The 18,221-nt window shown below is 29.1% G+C and overlaps 1 protein-coding gene across 2 annotated transcripts in view; it reads right to left on the bottom strand.

Annotated features, from left to right (window-relative positions):
* Gad1 (glutamate decarboxylase) overlaps positions 1-16,891 on the bottom strand; it is a 40,009-nt gene extending 23,118 nt beyond the window's left edge. The window contains exons 1-3 of one of the 2 annotated variants that reach the window (XM_065503890.1): positions 16,774-16,891; positions 10,523-10,591; positions 1,411-1,647 (exon numbers count right to left, since the gene is read on the bottom strand). In XM_065503890.1, the coding sequence (XP_065359962.1) occupies positions 1,411-1,647; positions 10,523-10,583 (298 nt within the window). In that variant the 5' untranslated portion in view covers positions 10,584-10,591; positions 16,774-16,891. Of the gene's footprint in view, positions 1-1,410; positions 1,648-10,522; positions 10,592-11,071; positions 11,179-16,773 lie in introns of those variants that run through there. The other variant, XM_065503889.1, reaches the window with a different exon arrangement.
* Between the last annotated feature and the right edge of the window lie 1,330 nt (positions 16,892-18,221).

Raw genomic sequence — 18,221 nt, 5'->3', positions numbered from 1 at the left:
AATAGCATATCTGAGATAGGTATCTGAGATCCCATTTGTATACACATTTGAGTTTTTTAGGATTTTAGTGAGATCTTCTGAAATAATCTTTTATAAAAAGAATATAATTTAATTTTTTTCCTTTTAAACGATTTTTTTTCTTTAGATTTAATAAAACTTGACTTGGAAAAAACTCTCTCGCTGATTGTACATGTTGGAGAAATCGAAAGCATGATGAAGAATATTCAATATCTCAGTTGTTTTTTTTAATTTTTTCTAAGCATATCATTGGTGTCCTTTTTGGATTGTTTTAGATATTGAATACTTTTGATAGTTTCGTTTAGTTTCGTTAAGTTCTGTACATGTAAATGCAAACAAAGTTTTAAATACATGTAAATTAAATATGTCAGTTGTTATTATCACTAAACATTTTTCTTGGATGTTCGAAAAAATATATAATTTTAATTTGAAATTTGTAATTGAATTGAATTGGAAAAATAAATACAAAAAAATATGTTAAAGTGCAAGAAAAGGAATTTCGGTTAATCGGTTAATCGAAACAAATTAATCGGTTTATTTGTTATTTGAAAATCGGCAATTTTAAATTATTCGAACAGTTAACCGTCCTAAATTAATCGGTTAATCGATTGAATACCCTAGTAACTAGTGATGAAGGATTTTGCAAAGCTAATAAATGTTTTTCATAAGTAGTCACGCATCATATCTAGTTTCATTTTGATAGTCGCAAAATCTATAAAACTTTTGCTGCAACAAATTTTAACCACATCTCTTTTTCAAAACATCTTTACAACAAAAAAACTCCCACAAAAAAACTAAATTCCAAATATCACAAGTAAAAAAAAGAAGAAAAACACAAAACTAACAAAGCATTAATCATAATCTTCAACCATAATCATGATTTTATATTGTAAATATTGTTTTTTATGATCTCATGTGTATATATTCTTTGCAAAAGTCATTTGGCAGTTGAAAACAGATTTTACTTCTATTCAAAATCAAGCTAAAACACGCCTGCACTCCGCCCCATCACTCGTCTACTATTGTCAGCTCTAATCGTATCAAGCACGTGACCGCAATTGTTTTTTTGGAGTGTCGATAATAAGCATGTTTATACAAGAAGTGTGCCACTGCAACAAAAAAAAAATACCCCACTAAAAGACAGAACCCAAAAGTATCATTCAAACGGAAATACCAGGTTTGTAAAGGAAACAGCATGGGAGGCTGTTGGCTGGGTGGTTGGTTGGTGGCATATTTAAAGGAAATACTGATTTTCAAGATAATTGTTCTTAATGAATTCAATTTAATTTTAAGTTTAACATTAATTCAATCATTCAGTTGAGTGGAATGTTTTATGAAATACCAGACAACATTTAACTGAACCAATAAGAGATAAACAAAAAATAAACTTACCCGTCTTCACTTGATATTTCAAAGTGGTAGCACAGTCTTCAATCAACTGCTGCAGATTCACAGCACGTTCGGGTATATCCAGGTCTAAGAGACGTTTCATATCTTCAGGATGATGGAATTCCAAAACCTTTTCATTGCGATCATTTGTGGTTTTAACAAAGTCCAGCAAAACATCAATGACTTTTAGCAAAAATTCGCGTGTTTCTGGAACAGCCGTAGTTGTGGTTGGCAAAAGGTCTAAACAAAATAAATTTGATAAAAAAACACATTGATTTTTATGAATACAATCTTAATAATATGAATTTATAACAATAACAACACACATACAAAGATTACATTTTTGTTATCAGCCTTGCTAAGGATATTAGATATTTAATGTTAAAAAAGACTTTGACTTCCGCCTGCAGGAAATAATGGTATTTTTTTATCTTTTAACATGAAATATGATTATTACAATATTATTTTAGTTTATATTGGTTTTCATATTTACACATTATTCGTTATAAAAAAAATAACCATTATTCAAAACCTTAAGAGAGATATGCCAGCCTTAGTTACCTTTCCGAAACACAGATTGATTTTATAGTCCAACATTTGCTTAATTCAATTTTGGTTGGTCATAAAAAGGGATTTAATATAAAAGTTAAAATGTTTTTCATTTGGACCACAGCCAGCCACAGTCTTTTGAGCTTTTAAATATTTGAATACAATAGAAATCCCCCTCTTAGTTTGTGTTTATTTTTATTAGTTACATAAGAGTACATACTACTACAATATATGGCAGCCGATGCTTGCTGGCTGTTGGAATGTCTGTCTATTTATTGCTTAAATTCTCTCTGGCATTTCAAAATATACGACTACGCCAGAGCTTTGTGTCAAATTTGAGACACTTATTGTGGTTGTTGTAAATATTTATGTTTGGAAGCAGAAATCCTCCCCTCTTCTAATGTTATTTCATTATTTCCTAGAGATTTTGTTGTAAAGACTTAAATAATTACTAATTGAAGTTGGTTTTTGGAAAAAAAAAGTTCTACTTACTGCCACTTATTTATTTCAGGGATTAAATTGTCACAATAATGGGTTTTTTAAGTAAAGACGGAATTTAGGAAATTTTTTTATATAAAAAAGTAAGTAGAAGAATGTTTTTCTCATCATTATTTAAATGTAATTTGAAAGTACAGTTTTCGCCTTATTGCTCCCCGCATAAATATTTTACCCGCTTAATTGATCAAGACGAAATGCAATAGAAAAATTACATGTAAGCTACATATATGAAGAAATTAAATTAAATGACTTACCCCGATTAACACAAAGCCTGGTTATGTGTTAACTAATAGTTATACTGTCAGTTTTCATACAAACATAATTTTAACCGACAGTATAACTATTAGTTAAGTCCTAACCAGACTTCGTGTTCATGGGGGTTATAAATTAAAAACCCATTGTTAAAAATAACTAAAAAAATCCCGCTTAATTGTCAATCAAAAAAGTCGATAGTTCGAAAGGTCTACTTTTTAAAAATCAGAAACATTTGAAAAGTCCACTTTTTTATGTAACTTTATAAAACAAAATTTTCATACAAAATTTGTTTTATAAATTTTGATAAATTTAAAAAATGTTTAGGCATATGGGAGTTAATTATTAGCGTTTCTGTAAATATATGAGTAACGTTAGTGGCTGATTCGTCATGATATGAAATCTTAACTGTAGGTTTCTCTCTCCCCATATAGATCCAATAAGGAATTTTTAGAAATTTTAATATTTAGGGGGTAAATACGTGAAAATTTTATAACCTTATTTCTTTTAAACTAATACTTATCCGAATATTTAAAATGCGTCTTCATCCATTTAAAAAAATAGCAGACAGGTTTAGTACTTTTTTGAAATTCGTACCTTTTAGGGAGAAAAACGGGTAAAAACTTGTCACGTATGTATTTTAAACTAATAAACATAGAAATAAATTTTAAATCGTATTCTTTACTTATCAAAAAGTACCAAATATTAATTTGTTAATTTTTTTGTATTTATTTTAGGTACTTTTTTCATTAAATATGTTTTTAATAACATATTTAATGTATTTGGATAAAATTTTAATCATATCAATGGATAACAAATAGTACTAAACAGGGGTTTGTTTGCTTGGCAAAGGTTAGTTTGGTATTTTTTCTTCGATCTAATGGTACTTTTCATATTTTTTGTGAAGTTAAATTAAATTTTAGTTCCTCTTACTTAGTGTGTACTTGATTTTTTCTTTTATTATAAAGTTAAGTTTTCATAACTAAGTTACCATCCAATGTTATTGGGTGTATAACTTAATAAATGCGGGCTTTTTTTAAATGTTTAGCTTTTACTTTGAAACATTTGTACAATATAAATTTATTCAAAGTATTGGCCATTGTTAGTTATGACCTTTTCCCATCTTTCCGACCCAAAAGAACTGCTCATCTTTTAAGGCCAAGAACAAATCAAGACAATATCGGATACTCCGCATATCCCAGCATCTGTGGAAGCAAATAGTATTCGGACTAGGTAATGTGCAAAAAGTAATGCCTCCAATTCATGGTCTTTTTATACCCTTCACCATGAGTGGCAAGGGTATATATAAGTTTGTCATTCCGTTTATAATTTCTGCATTTTTCATTTGCGACCCCATATATTCTGAATCGTTATAGATAGCGGAGTCGATATAGCCATGTCCGTCTGTCCGTCTGTGTGTTGAAATCAACTTTCTGAAGCCCCCAAATAACTTACATACACGAATGATACACCAATATCTCCGAAATTCTTCCGGCTCGGTTGCTATTTAAAATCGAGAAAATCGGTCCACAAATGGCTGAGATTTAAGGAAAAAACCAGGATAACCTCGATTTTTGACCTATTTTTGACCCATATCTGGATTACTAAATCATTAATATAGACAATATGGATATCTAATGATAGATATTTCAAAGATATGTGCAACGACGTATATAAGACCATAGTAAGTGGGACCTACAATGGGTCAAAATTTTTTAACCCCAATTTTTTTTCACCAAAATTTTTTTCACTAAATATTAAAAAATCTAAAAAAAAATTATAAAATTTAAAAAAAAAATTAAAAAAAAAATTTAAAAAAAAAATTTAAAAAACAATTTCGAAAAAACAACTGGAAAAAAAATTGAAATTTTGTTTACCTAAAAATATTTAAAATTTTTATTTTAAAGTATAATTTGGAGAAGGGTATATAAGATTCGGCACAGCCGAATAAAGCTCTCTTACTTGTTTTACTGGCCTTTGTCTTCCGTGTCAAAATCACCACTTCTGAACTGAACAAACCATATCTCGCACGTTGAAACCAATGAAACACATTCATATTCTTTGGTGAGCAATGATGTGCTTCAACAGCAGTTCTTTTAAATTGAAAGCAAAACTTCCCGCAAATGACGCTTTGTTGGCACACAATTCGACATTTTCGAAGCAAAAACAAAACTTTGTTGTTTACACTATAAGGTTCAATAACTAAGTGAGAATAAATGACAGCTATGTACTCTTCAAAATGACCTCTTCATCTTTACTAAAAGTGATCCCTAGATAATCTTTTACGAATGACAGGTGTCCCATGAAAATATAGTTTAGCCAGCCACGAATCGGTCTCCCATCTGGGTAAGGGAACCAAACTATCTCATATTGAGAACTGTTAACGGCAATATTTCACTGCCAATAGAAGATGGGAGTTAGGGCACACTTGCATTGTAACAAGACAAATTTTACCCTCTATGAACGCGAACGGAAAAGTGGATTTCTTTAAACAAATTTTGTTTTATTAAGCGAATAAGACATTTTATAAACCTAAAATATAATGGTACCAATTTTTAGACATCAGACTTGTATTTTTTATTTATATTAACATTTTTGGCTACTCTTATCTAATCTAATAAATATTTGAACCCTCAGTTTTTATTGAAACTTATAAATGCCAAGAAATTAATAAAATTTATGTTCCAAAAAATCTGGTGCAACAAATCATTACATACATTTTGTAAGCAAGACAAAACACAATTCATTTGAATTTAATTAAAAACAATCATTCAAAATCCATCACAGATTCCTTAAAATAACTGAACCTTTTATAATGTGTAACAAATTGTTGTCTAATAGAAAAATTCCTTAAATTCCATGAAAAAAGTAGGAAATGTTCTGCATTAAAGGCATGATTACGTTTGCATTTCTTCAGTAAACAAATAAACACTGTGGAAACAATAGCAAGAAGAGCATCCCCCGTTTTAACGTGCGCACAAAAACAATCGCTCGACGATTAACTGAAAAAATAAAGAGGCCTAACATTAGGCCTTCTTCTTTGTAAACTCATAATATTAGAGCTCCATTTCAAAGCAATATCATATTTGGAACCTATAATCCACAGACTACAGGACTTTTTGAAAATACTAAAACAAAAGAGCATCTTAGAATGACATAGAGCGGTAACTTAAACTCAACAAAGTCCTAACTCAGTTGTCAAAAACCTTAGTGAGAATGTACTACTTTGGGATATGACGGAATATTTTGGAGAACCTGAAGGAAGGCAGGCTGAAAAGAGTAACGAATCTTTTAAATTTTGTAGTTGGGCCTTTCCAGAAGGCCTATAAAGTTAAGACCTTGTAATGATTACCGCTGGTAATAAGAAACAGACAGACATAAATAAAATGTAGCAGAGTAGTATTGCATGCGAGTGTAGGTAATATCCTGTGACTAAACGGTTTATATTTGTTTTATTTCAATTTAAGATAGACACACACACATTCAGAGAGACACACTCACACACACTTGGTGCAGGATTCTAATACACATTCGTATGTTGGTGGTGGTGGGTGGGTTTTTATGGTTGAAGTTGGTTCCTGTCGTTTGACTTTTTAGTTTAAGCGTTACGTTGCTATTAACGTGTGTAGAAGACTGGAAAAAACAAAACAGGCGAAATCTGTTTTCTATGGATGAGTGTTTGTAAGTAAAGTGATTTATCACAAAGTGAACGAGTGTGTTGGACATAAAGCTACTTGAATTTATTGTTAGAATAAGACGGGTATGAGTAGTGAATGTAACAATTTTGTTTTCTTCAAAACTTGTGATACTTAAGCGTGTTTTTTCACTTATTTTTCTGTTTAGTTTTGTAGTCTCACTTTTACTTTTGTACAATTTGTATTTTAAGGACATTCGGTTTGTGTTTGTGACATTTAAAGGATACAGAATAGGAATGTACATATGTTTGTTGATTTGTGTAAGTGATGTGTTAAAATATTTGTACAAATTTGTAGTGTTTGGTCTATAATATTGTTGGTATTTAAGTAATGATGTTTAACGTTTTGGTTTTTTTTATATAAAATTTCTTAAGGGGTGTAAATGTCACATTATAATATTTGTATAACCTGGCATATAGTAGGAGAAGATATTAACAGTTTGTGCAAATATTTATAGAGCCGACTGATTTCTGATAAAACTATGGCAATGCTTTCTGGTGAGGAATCTCGAATTGAAATCATGTGATATTTCACAATCGTTACATCGAAAGCTCTAATCAATTATTGACTTTTCGACTTTTGCTTAAATTTACATTATATCTTATTTTATTTGAACAATCCATAGCAAGGAGCTAAGTATATCAGGCCTGTTACACATTTCCTTCCAAATGGTTTCAATTCCGTAGTTATTATTTCCACCGAATTTGTTTCAGCTTCAGATTCCGGTTGATTTTGTAAATAGATGGCGTATCATTTGAACCCAATTTTTGTTATCAATAACTTATATGTCATTTTGATCTCACTTAGTTATTGAGTTTGCTTCGAAAATTTCGAATATTTTACCAACAAAGCGTCATTTGCGGGAAGTTTTGCTTTACTTCTTTAATTTGAAAAAATGTGCCGCTGAAGCACAAGGATTGCTCACCAAAGCTTACAGTAAATGTGTTTCATCGGTGTCAGTGTGAGTGAGATGGTTTGTTCGGTTCAGAAATTTTGATTTTGACACGGAAGACAAAGATCGGCCAGCCAAAAAAGTTTGAAGACCAAGAATTGGAGGCATTACTCCATGAATATTATTGTCAAACTCAACAAGAGCAGTTTGCGAGCAGCAGGATTCATCCAAATGCAGGGTACCATACAAATTGAAGCCGAGAGACTAGAAATACGATTTTGTGTATCCGAAATGATGCTAAACGCTATAAAAGAAAATCATTTTTGCACCGAATCATTACTTGCGATGAAAAATGGATCCATTACGATAACCCGAAGCGTAAGAGATCGTAAGTCAAGCACGGCCAACCAGCCGAATCGACACCAAAGCCAAATATCCATGGCGCTAAGGTAATGCTCTGTATTTGATGGGAGCAAATTCTCCTGTCTATTATGAGCTGCTGAAATCTTGGCAGACCAAGTTGTACCGAAGGCAACTGATTCAAAAACTGAGTAAAAGTTCCCAGAGAATGCGGCAGACATGAAACCGTAATATTCCATAATGACAACGCTCGGCCACATGTAACAATACCTGTTAAAACTATTTAGAATGAAGTGATTGGGAAGTTTTGCCCCACCCGCCTTATAATCCAGATCTTGCCCCGTCCGAATACTAATTGTTTCAATCGATGCAGAACATTCTCTCTGGGATACGCTTCACCTTAAAACATAGTATTCGAAATTGGCTTGATTCGTTCTTGACCTCAAAAGATGAGCAGTTCTTTTGGCTCGGAATCCATGTGTTGCCACAAAGATGGGAAAAGGTCACAGCTAACAATGGCCAATACTTTGAATAAATTTATTGGTCAATTCACAAGGTTTCTTATCATGTCATAATGTCCTAATATTTCACAACGTTTTTATTGTTTTTCAAGCAAAAAATTTCCTAAAATAATACTACTCTGTATGCTATGTTTATTGTGTTATCGTAACCAACCAGCAGAGACCTGCGCCGAATGCCTAAGAGTCGGTTAAGCTGAGCTGCCAAGTCGTGATATATTAGGACATTATGACAATATGACTGATAAGAGACCTTGTGAATTGACCAATTGTAAAAATCTTTCAAAATAAAAGCTCAACATTTATAATTTGGCATGTTTTGTTTATTAAATTAAAAGTCAAGTTTTTGGTAAAGAAATTATTATTTCAGAAAAAAATAATTCCAATCTAATATCAATTCCGCTTAGAAAATGGAAAGTGGTTTCAATCCAAAAAATAATTTCGTTTTATTTTTTCTGACGAAACAAAATGCTGAATTATTTCACTTGAGTGGTATTCAAACAATAATGTCAATTTTGTACCAAGTGAGGCAAATCCACCCAACTGTCCAGAACTTCGGCCTGTGGAAAGGTATTATTGGTCTATTGTAAAAAAATAATTAGAGAACACAGGAAAGGTATTTTAGGACATGTCCGATTTTAAGCATAATTTAATAATTTAATGCAATTTTAATGGGAGGATTTCCGAAAAAAGTGGACAAATTTCAAAATACCGATTAATATTTTAATGTATAATAAATTTGTACAATATTTGAATATATTTACGTATTTTTTAGAATTTTTCCATTGAACGGTTTATGTTTTATTTAACTTATTAATACAAGTATAAGTTTTTTCAGCTCACTCTTTTTTCAGCTCATGAGAAAAACAACAACTTCAAGTTGAAATTGAGAAAACACAAATTGATATTGAGAAAATACACATACATACAAGAAAATAAAATCAAGAAGTTCAAAAATAAATTTAAATTCAGAAGAGCTAATTAATATTAAGAAAAACAAATTGAAACAGCATTTCTGAACTTTTATTGGTATTTTCTTAATATTAATTGGGATTTAATTATTTCAAAAAGTTTTTTCTCAATATTAATTAACTTTTCTGAAATACAATTTGAATTTTGTCGAGATTAAATTGGATTTCTATGTGCTCAATATTAACTTGGATTACACTGTGCGTAATTTTTTAAGTCATGGAAATATAACCATATACGGACACCAGTACGTGATAAAAGTCCAAAAAAAAAGACCCGTGTCTCCCAGTTTTACCCAAAGTCATGAACTTTTTGTATGGGCCCCCAAAGTTTTTTGTCCTCGGTGTCATTTTAGCAAAAAAGTGATAATTTTCTCAGGCTCATATCTTACAAACAGTTCGGAATTTTGATTTACTCTCTGAGGCAAAGTTGTAGCCCTTGTCATAAAGAACAAATATTGTGAACATATAAAATCAAAAAAACTTCATCTTCAAGATCAAAATCGCAAAAAACTTAAAAAAAAACTCGAAATAAATTTAGAAATACATTTTTTAAGCTGCCTAACAGTATGCTTTAGTTTATAATAATTTAATAGTTATGGCCCAAATACATAATTCCTTTTGTTTTTTCTTACTAATTTATATTGACCTACCTAAACGGTGGTAAGAATCATTCCTAGGAAATTCATATGTTCTAGAAAGTTGTTTATTGAGATCTTAGGTACATTTTTGTAGTTGATTGTTTCCTTGAATTTTGAACGGTTTGCTACCTATGGACCTGAACAGGGATAAAAAGGTAAAAAAATCTAATTGTTTAAAGTTTTTTGCGATTTTGATCTTGATCTTGAAGATGAAAATTTTTTGATTTTATATGTTCACAATATTTGTTCTTTATGACAAGAGCTACAACTTTACCTCAGAGAGTAAATCAAAATTCCGAACTTTTTTGCAAAAATATTGAAGATGAAGTTTTTTTGGATTTTATATGTTCATAAAAAAGTGCATGAGTTTAGGCAAAACTGGGAGACATGGGTCTTTGTTTTTTTGTCCTTTATCAAGTAGTGGTGTCCGAATATGGTTATTTTTATTCGTGTTGCACTATGTTACTCAATTTTAATTTTCCTTTTCTCAATATAAATTGGGATTTTGCCAATTTCAAATTGAAATGGTGTAGTGATGTTATTTGACATTAAAAAATCAGTTTTGACGTAACTATGAAAAAAATCTCAAAATATCTAATTAGAATTTTTAGTTATATTCAAAATGAAACTGTCAAATGAGAAAATTCGGAAATTTTGCTTATTTTTATATTGAAATTATGTTGAAACCCTGTGTGTTGTTTTTTTTTTTATTATAATATCACTACTTATTTATATAACTTACCATAAGCTGTTAATTTGCCCGTTTTATCGGAAAGTTTATACCCGTTTGGATTGAGCGACATTTTCTCCTCTGAAAAGAAAAAAATCACAAAAAATACAATGAATATTAATAAAACTTTAATGAATGAATTGAAAAACTAAATCTAAAAAAACATAAACAAAATTTTTGGTAGACATGCATATAAACTGAAGCTGTTGTTAGTAGTTACATAATCAATTATGATTGTATAACAAAATTGTTGAAGGATGTTTTTTATTTATCAAATGCACGAAAATAAGAAAATATATTAATAAAAGAAGGTCGTTAGTAGACAAGGACTCATGAAGGTTATAGGTGATAAATGGTAGGAAGTACACAAATGCTGGGATGCATATGCGCAATAAATGTTTGAAAAATGAAAAATTTATTTGTCTGGATTCGTTACATAATACATTGGCATAAATTTAAATGTTAACAGACACAAACGATTTTATATAGAAATTTATTTATTTAAAATGGTTTCCTTTGTGGTGTGGTGTCGCTTGGTTTAGAATTGAATTTTTATCTTACCAATGATCTTGCGGAGATCTTCGATGTATTGCCTTAAGAAAATCACTTTGACTGATTTATAAATAGAGCGTGTTCAGAGGAAAATTGAATGTGAGTTGAGTTGAGTTGAATTGAGTTTGGGTTAGTACAAGTAACTAAAGTAAAATTTATGAACGAATTTTAATACATAAATGCCTTAAGGTGATTTAAACAATATATTTAACAATCAATGAGCTTTTTATTGAATTTTTACGATTAATTTTCTTTTTTTAATTTAAGAGACTCACTACTTGGGTTTTAGTATGATAAATTATACTTAAGCGTTTTCTTTTTTTTGGAAATTTTCAACTAAATTATTTTTTTTCTTTCTCACTTTATTTTCTACAATCTAGCTTAACAAACAAATTGAATTTAATTCAAAATTTACTTAAAGCACACTGATTTATGTTGAATGTTAAGGTTTATTTTTTTTTAAATTCTTTTGAAATTATTAAGAAGAAACTCCAGCCGTACACAAAGTCGGGACGGACACAAATGAAAAAGCAGCTTTACTGTTCGACGATCTGAGGAGCTTTGTAGCTGATTTCATTTCACAGTCTCCTACGAAGCCAAATTCAAAATGGCTTCGCATACATTTTCAAGTGTGTGTGTGTAGGTATGTATAGAGATGTATATTATGTATTTTATTTCGTGTGGAATCCTTAAAGAAAAACGAAATCAACAAAAACAAATTCCCAATATAACTGCTGCGCACTCAAATTACTATACACAGACATCCTATTATATTTACTATTCCACAACAACACGCACACCCAAGTATATAACATTGAATCGAATTTCTATAAGACCCCAGCACACCACCCCCCATTTATCCACCTGCCAAAAATATAACAGCAAAATTGGCTCCACAAACTATGACGTCATTGATGTTAGTTGATACAACCGCCATATTGTATCCACAAAATGTTCATTTACATAGCCCAACAAGAGGCGGAGTTTGCGTACACTTTTCGTCCTCAAGTATGAGTTTGGGTAGTTGGGGTTATTGTGGGGCTGTTTCCTTGAAGGACACACCTTACTTTGTTAAGTTAAGTTGCGATTTCTTGACTAAAACTTAATCATGAGATTTTTTTTACAAAATTTTTATTATTTTTTTAGTACTACTTTTAAATTTTATTTTAATAGATTGTTTTTCTTTTGTCCATTATTCATCTTTAATAAATGATTTACTTACTATCAAGGCTAAGATGTGACGATGATAATATTTTGTGTCTTTTCTTTCTATTGCTACCTTGATTGTGAAGGGTATTTTTTTTGATGTTAAACAAATATGTTTAACAGAGATAAGATTTGATGTTTTAATGAAGGCTTTTGTATCCTTGTTATTATATAGCACCGAAAAACAACTGGGTCATTTGAAATAACTTAAATTGTATTTGGATTTTAAAATGAGCTTTTAAAGTCAGTCTACTTAAGAGTATGTTTAAATGAAATTTAAGGTATGTATTTTATTTTAAAATTGCCGACAAACTTAAATTTTTTTTTATTTTTTCTTATTTGATTCATTAATAATATATTAGACATCCACTTACTCATTCCTTATATTCGTATAAATCAATTGCTTTTTTACATAATTCGTAAAAAGATTTTAATAGATTTTAAGTTTCTTTATTTGTATACCCTTCACCTTCGTAAGAAGGGTATATATGAGTTTGTGATTCCGTTTGTAATTTCCACAATATAATTTTCCGACCCTATAAAGTATATATATTATGGATCCTTATAGATAGTGGAGTCGATAAGATGTCCGCCTGTCTGTTGAAATCAACTTTGCGAAGCCCCCAAATAACTTACGTATACGATTCATACATCAATATCTCCGTAATTCTTCCGGCTCGGTTGCTATTTAAAATCGATCCACAAATGGCTGAGATATAAGGAAAAAAAACCAGGACAACCTCGATTTTTGACCAATATCTGGATTACTATGTCATTAATATAGACAATATGGATATCTAATGATAGATATTTCAAAGACCTATATAAGACCATAGTAAGATGGACCTACAATGGGTCAAAATCGGAAAAAATATTTTTTAACCAGAATTTTTTTTTCACCAACCGTTTTTTTTTCGCTGAATATTAAAAAAAAATTTAAAAAACAAAAAAAAAAATTTTTTTATTTTTTTCCCAAAAATTTAAAAAAATTAACTTTGGAAAAAAATGTTGTTTACCTAAAAATATTTAAAATTTTTATTTTGAAGTTCGGCACAGCCGAATATAGCTCTCTTACTTGTTTATATATGGAAAAGTCCAGCGTGAACAAAAAATTAAAAGTTGACTAAAATTTCCTTCCGACTTTTATTATTAAAGAAAAATACTTAAATTTTATATATTTTTTACGTGGATAAGTCGATATTTGAATGTACTCGATATAACAATTATGGCTAATAATAATAGTTTAAACTGACTATATTTAATTTTTTAATTTAATTGGCATGTTCTAGATTTCGTACTAGATTAAATCTAGTACGAAACAGTCGTAGGCGTAAGACGTTTACCCCAGCCACGATAAGGGTGAATATGAATAAAACGAAAAAGAGGAATTCCCCATTCGAAACTGAAAATATTTGAAGACTGCTGAAGAACTAGAAGTTCTGGATTTACAGTGAATGAAAAGGCTAAAATATTCCACTCAAAATTAAACAAAAAAGCGACATGCAATTCACAAACTTAGAACAAAAATCTTCAGCTGATTATATAGCTGCCACAATTCATATCAGTAGAATAGAAAAACTCAGCAATGAACGATTTATACAATTTTCCAAACCAAATGTGACGTCTTTGAACCAACCGATGGATCAGGGTGTAATATGGAGCTTTAAATGTCATTATCGAAAAACTATAGTGCAAAAACTATTCACGTCAATCAAAAGATAAGAATTTAACATCAAGAAAGCACTGTTGTCAATTAATAAAGCTTGGAACGTTGTTACTTCTGCAGTTTTGAAAAATGCGTAGAAAAACTTACTCTGTCCAGAAAATGAAATGCTGTGGGCATATGTCCGAAATTTAATAAAAACCTTATATTATTTATGTGCTGTTTTTCTATAGCGAACGAGTGCTTTGAGTGGACGTTTTATATGTATTTTGTTTTTGTTACAATAACAAAACACATGTTAAATTTCCACTCAAAGTACTCGTTCGCTATAGAAAAACAGCACATTAAACATGTACATCAATACTCAATTAACCGGGAAAATTGATTATCCAGAATACTTCCGGTCCCGACCAATACGGATAATCGAGGTCCCACTGTATTGTTTTATTATAAGAGAAAAATCTGTCACGTACGGTATGTCACGTACGATGTTAAATTTTATTTATTATAAAATCATACAAAGATTGTTTTTATTTAAATATAACGGATTGTAAAGGAAAAATATTTCGTTTAGTGTTAGATATTAAAAGAAAACATAACGCCTCTCACGGGGTGATTTGCTTATATACATATAAAACATATTTGTGCTGAATTTTATTTGGATACTAATATATTTCAGATATTTATGCACATTAATTAGTTTTTCCAGAGTGGTGCTTATATGGGAGCTATTGTGGACCAATCGGTACTAAATTTGGTATTACGAGTTCAGCTTATATAAAACATATTTGTGCTGAATTTGGTTTGGAGGGATGGACATCGCTTAATCGACTCAGAAAGTGATCCTGAGCATTTTGTTATACTTTAACCCTCCGTTAGTCGCAATCATTTTCAATCGATACTAGTCGCAATGTATCAAATTGATATCAATAAATAAAAATCCGCGTTTGAAAATAATCTCTACACTTTTTATTTCGTAAACATAAAAAAAATATTAAATTCAAAGTATTTAAAAGAGTAATAAAATTACAGTAAAATTATTGCCCAATTCACAATTGGTGTCGTACCGTTGTATGTCGTAGTTTTTTTTTATTAATATTTTGTTTTTGTTTCGAAAAATTTGTTTGAAAAATATTTATGACATACAATGCTACAACGCTACGACGCCAATTGTGAATTGGGCAAATATTTTTATTCAAAAATAGCTTAAAATTTAGGGTGTTTAAAAAAATTTATAATAAAAAGATGTTTGCCTGTATCAACTAGATCTGTTGCGACTAACGGAGGGTTAAGATGGGTGTTACAAACATCAGCACTAACACATTATACCCTCCCCACTATGGTGTTGTAGGGTATAAAAATATAAAGAAATAAAATAAAAGTGTGCGACGGACAAGTATGTATATCATGGAAATGCCCAGATATTTTTTCGAATTAATAATTTTAATGTGATTTAATTGGATAGTTACCATTACCCGTAAAATACAATTTCAGCTTGACTACCGTTACCGAAATAACAGTTAATGTTATCGAAATAATCGAAAATACCTTTATTCAATACAAAATAAACCAATTTTTCGTAAATGAGTTTATTAAAATCTAACTAACTTATTTTTAATTTTTGTAAATTTAATTTATTATTTAAGTTAGACCGAAATTACCGTAAACACTAAAATACCGTACCGCTAAAATACTTTTAAAAAAAACGGCTAGTGAAAAACTCCATTTGGCAACAATAGTAATAAAATAAAACCAATTTTTCAATACATAATTCTAGTCATAGAGAAATATATGTACATAGAGCGGAAACTAGGAAAAAAAATAAAACAAATAAATTACTCAGAACAATCACACATAAGAGTGTTGTTTTTGGTTTCACATATTTTTTTTACTAATACATTCTCACCTCTTAGATCTTTGACAGAAGAGTTTCCGCTCTATGAGGTTCAACTTTCCCAATCGAAAAATATTGTTTATTTCATATTCCAAAAATCAAATACCGACAGCAGCAAAAACCGGTTGAAAATCGAAATAAACTTAGTTCTAATTTTTTTTTAATTATATTGAAGTAAGGACTTGTGTTCAAAAAACTATTTTTATAAAATTTTTATCCGATGAAAAAAGGTTGTAATATGAAGTCCTATTCTATTTAACGCTTACAAATCTCTTATCGAAATAAAACAATTCACTATAGTTTTCTTCCGAAAACCACCTTAACGACGTTATAATCGAGATATAATTCACTCTAACACACTTTCATGCAAAATTATTGAACGTTTTTGTAGTTAAAACAAGCGATTAGAATAAACCATTATTTAATAAACATTCACCCTAACCACAAAAGCCTTAAAGTCGATTTTAAGTCCATAAAATTGACTATTATTTTAAATTTCGTACTGTAAAACAAATTTCAAATATAATTTAAAATTTTGTTTTATTATTTCTTTGTTTTGAACTTTTATGTACATTTTATTTTTTGAAATTTATGGTTTTTTATTTAGTTTTGAAAAAGCTTTTTTAAAATATTTCTTATGGTACGAAAAAAATAAAATTTCTATTTTAAAATTTAACAAAAATTAAATTTAAAATTCTTTTTCTAGTTAGGCAGATTGCGTTTTGATATTTATCATAATACATACATACATATTTTTAAATTTCAATTGTGATGGAAATTTATATTTAATAAATATTTCTCGTTTATTTTTTTGAACAAATGAACATTTTTTTTTATACTTAAATAATATTTAAGTATCTATATGAAAATAAAATAAAAACTTTTTACCTGATAAACAGTTATTTCACAATTTAAGTAAAGTTAATCAAAAAGTAGTGTGTTACTTACTGTAATGTTTTTTTATGAATCACTTTCATTAATTATAAACGTTCAGAATTTTTATTTATTTTTTTAAATAATCTAAACTAACTTACAGCTAACTATTTTACTTTCTAATGAAAGGCCATTAATCACAAACTGCCAGAAGATAAAATGTAATGCAACAATTATAAAACTATTACAAAAGTTTGTGGTAATCAGTGAGTGCATCAGTATTTTCTATACTTCTTAGTTATTAAAAGCAACGCTACGCTATTTTGGTTTATTTTTATATTCTTCATCATGAGTGAGTGGTAAGGTTTATAATAAGTTTGTAATTTCAACAATATTCATTTAGCATCCTAATAACTATGTATATACATATATTTTGGATCCTTATAATGATGAATTGTTTCAACAAATTTCCACTTTGATACATTTAATTATTAATTATCTTTAGGTTAAACTTAGTTTAATCCATAAATGAGAGTTCAAATTAAACTAAAGACTTTTGCTTTCAAAAACAATATCAAATGTGAAAATGTGGTCAGTAAACGATACAAAATATTGATAAAAAAATTTGCTTTAATAATAAGTATGTAATGTAGCTAATTCGAATTATTATTATTATTTTCCTTTATTAAGTTAAGTTAAAATGATAAATATACAAAATATTTATCAATAGGAAGGTATTTTTTTTTGTGAATAGTTAATCAATATGGCGGCATTATTGTTATCGCTCTCGTTAACTGGCATGTATGTACTTATTCGAGTATTGGACTTAATAAACAAGTGTTGCTCGAATCTCTATAAATCGAATTTATTTTCTATTTTGATATTTTAATGGCACTTAACGCTCGCTCCTACACACCAAAGACCAATAATAATTAGTCGCCTTATCGGTTTGGGAAACCAGAGTAGCTAATAATATTTATAATCAGATTGATGGCAAATAAACTAAATGACATTAATATCAAATAACAAATAGAAAACAAAAACATATGCCATAAAATAAAAAAATATAAATATTTTCTGTATGAGTAATAAAGGAGTGAATTCAATAGAAAGCAAATATGTAATCTAGTATTTCACTCAACGTAAGAAATATACTTTAAAATTAATTTTTTTTAAATATTTTGTTTTTTAATTTTTTTTGGAAATTGTTTTTAAATTTTTTTGAAAAAGGTTTTTTTTCCAAATTTTTTCTGAAAAACGTTTTTTACATTTTTTTTAAATTTAAATTTTTTTTTTTAAAAAGAATTTATGACAAAAAAATTTTTTTGATGAATAAAAATTCAGGTTAAAAAATATTTTTCCCGATTTTAACCCATTGTAGGTCCAACTTACTATAGCCTTTTATACATCGTTGCAATTAATTGACTTTGAAATATCATTAAATATCCATATTGTCTATATTAATGACTTAGTAATCCAGATATAGATCAAAAATAGGCCAAAAATCGAGGTTGTCCCGGTAT

The sequence above is a fragment of the Calliphora vicina genome, chromosome 3, assembly GCF_958450345.1.
Source record: "Calliphora vicina chromosome 3, idCalVici1.1, whole genome shotgun sequence".
NCBI lineage: Eukaryota > Metazoa > Arthropoda > Insecta > Diptera > Calliphoridae > Calliphora > Calliphora vicina.
This window is presented reverse-complemented; position numbering and strand designations above follow the sequence as displayed.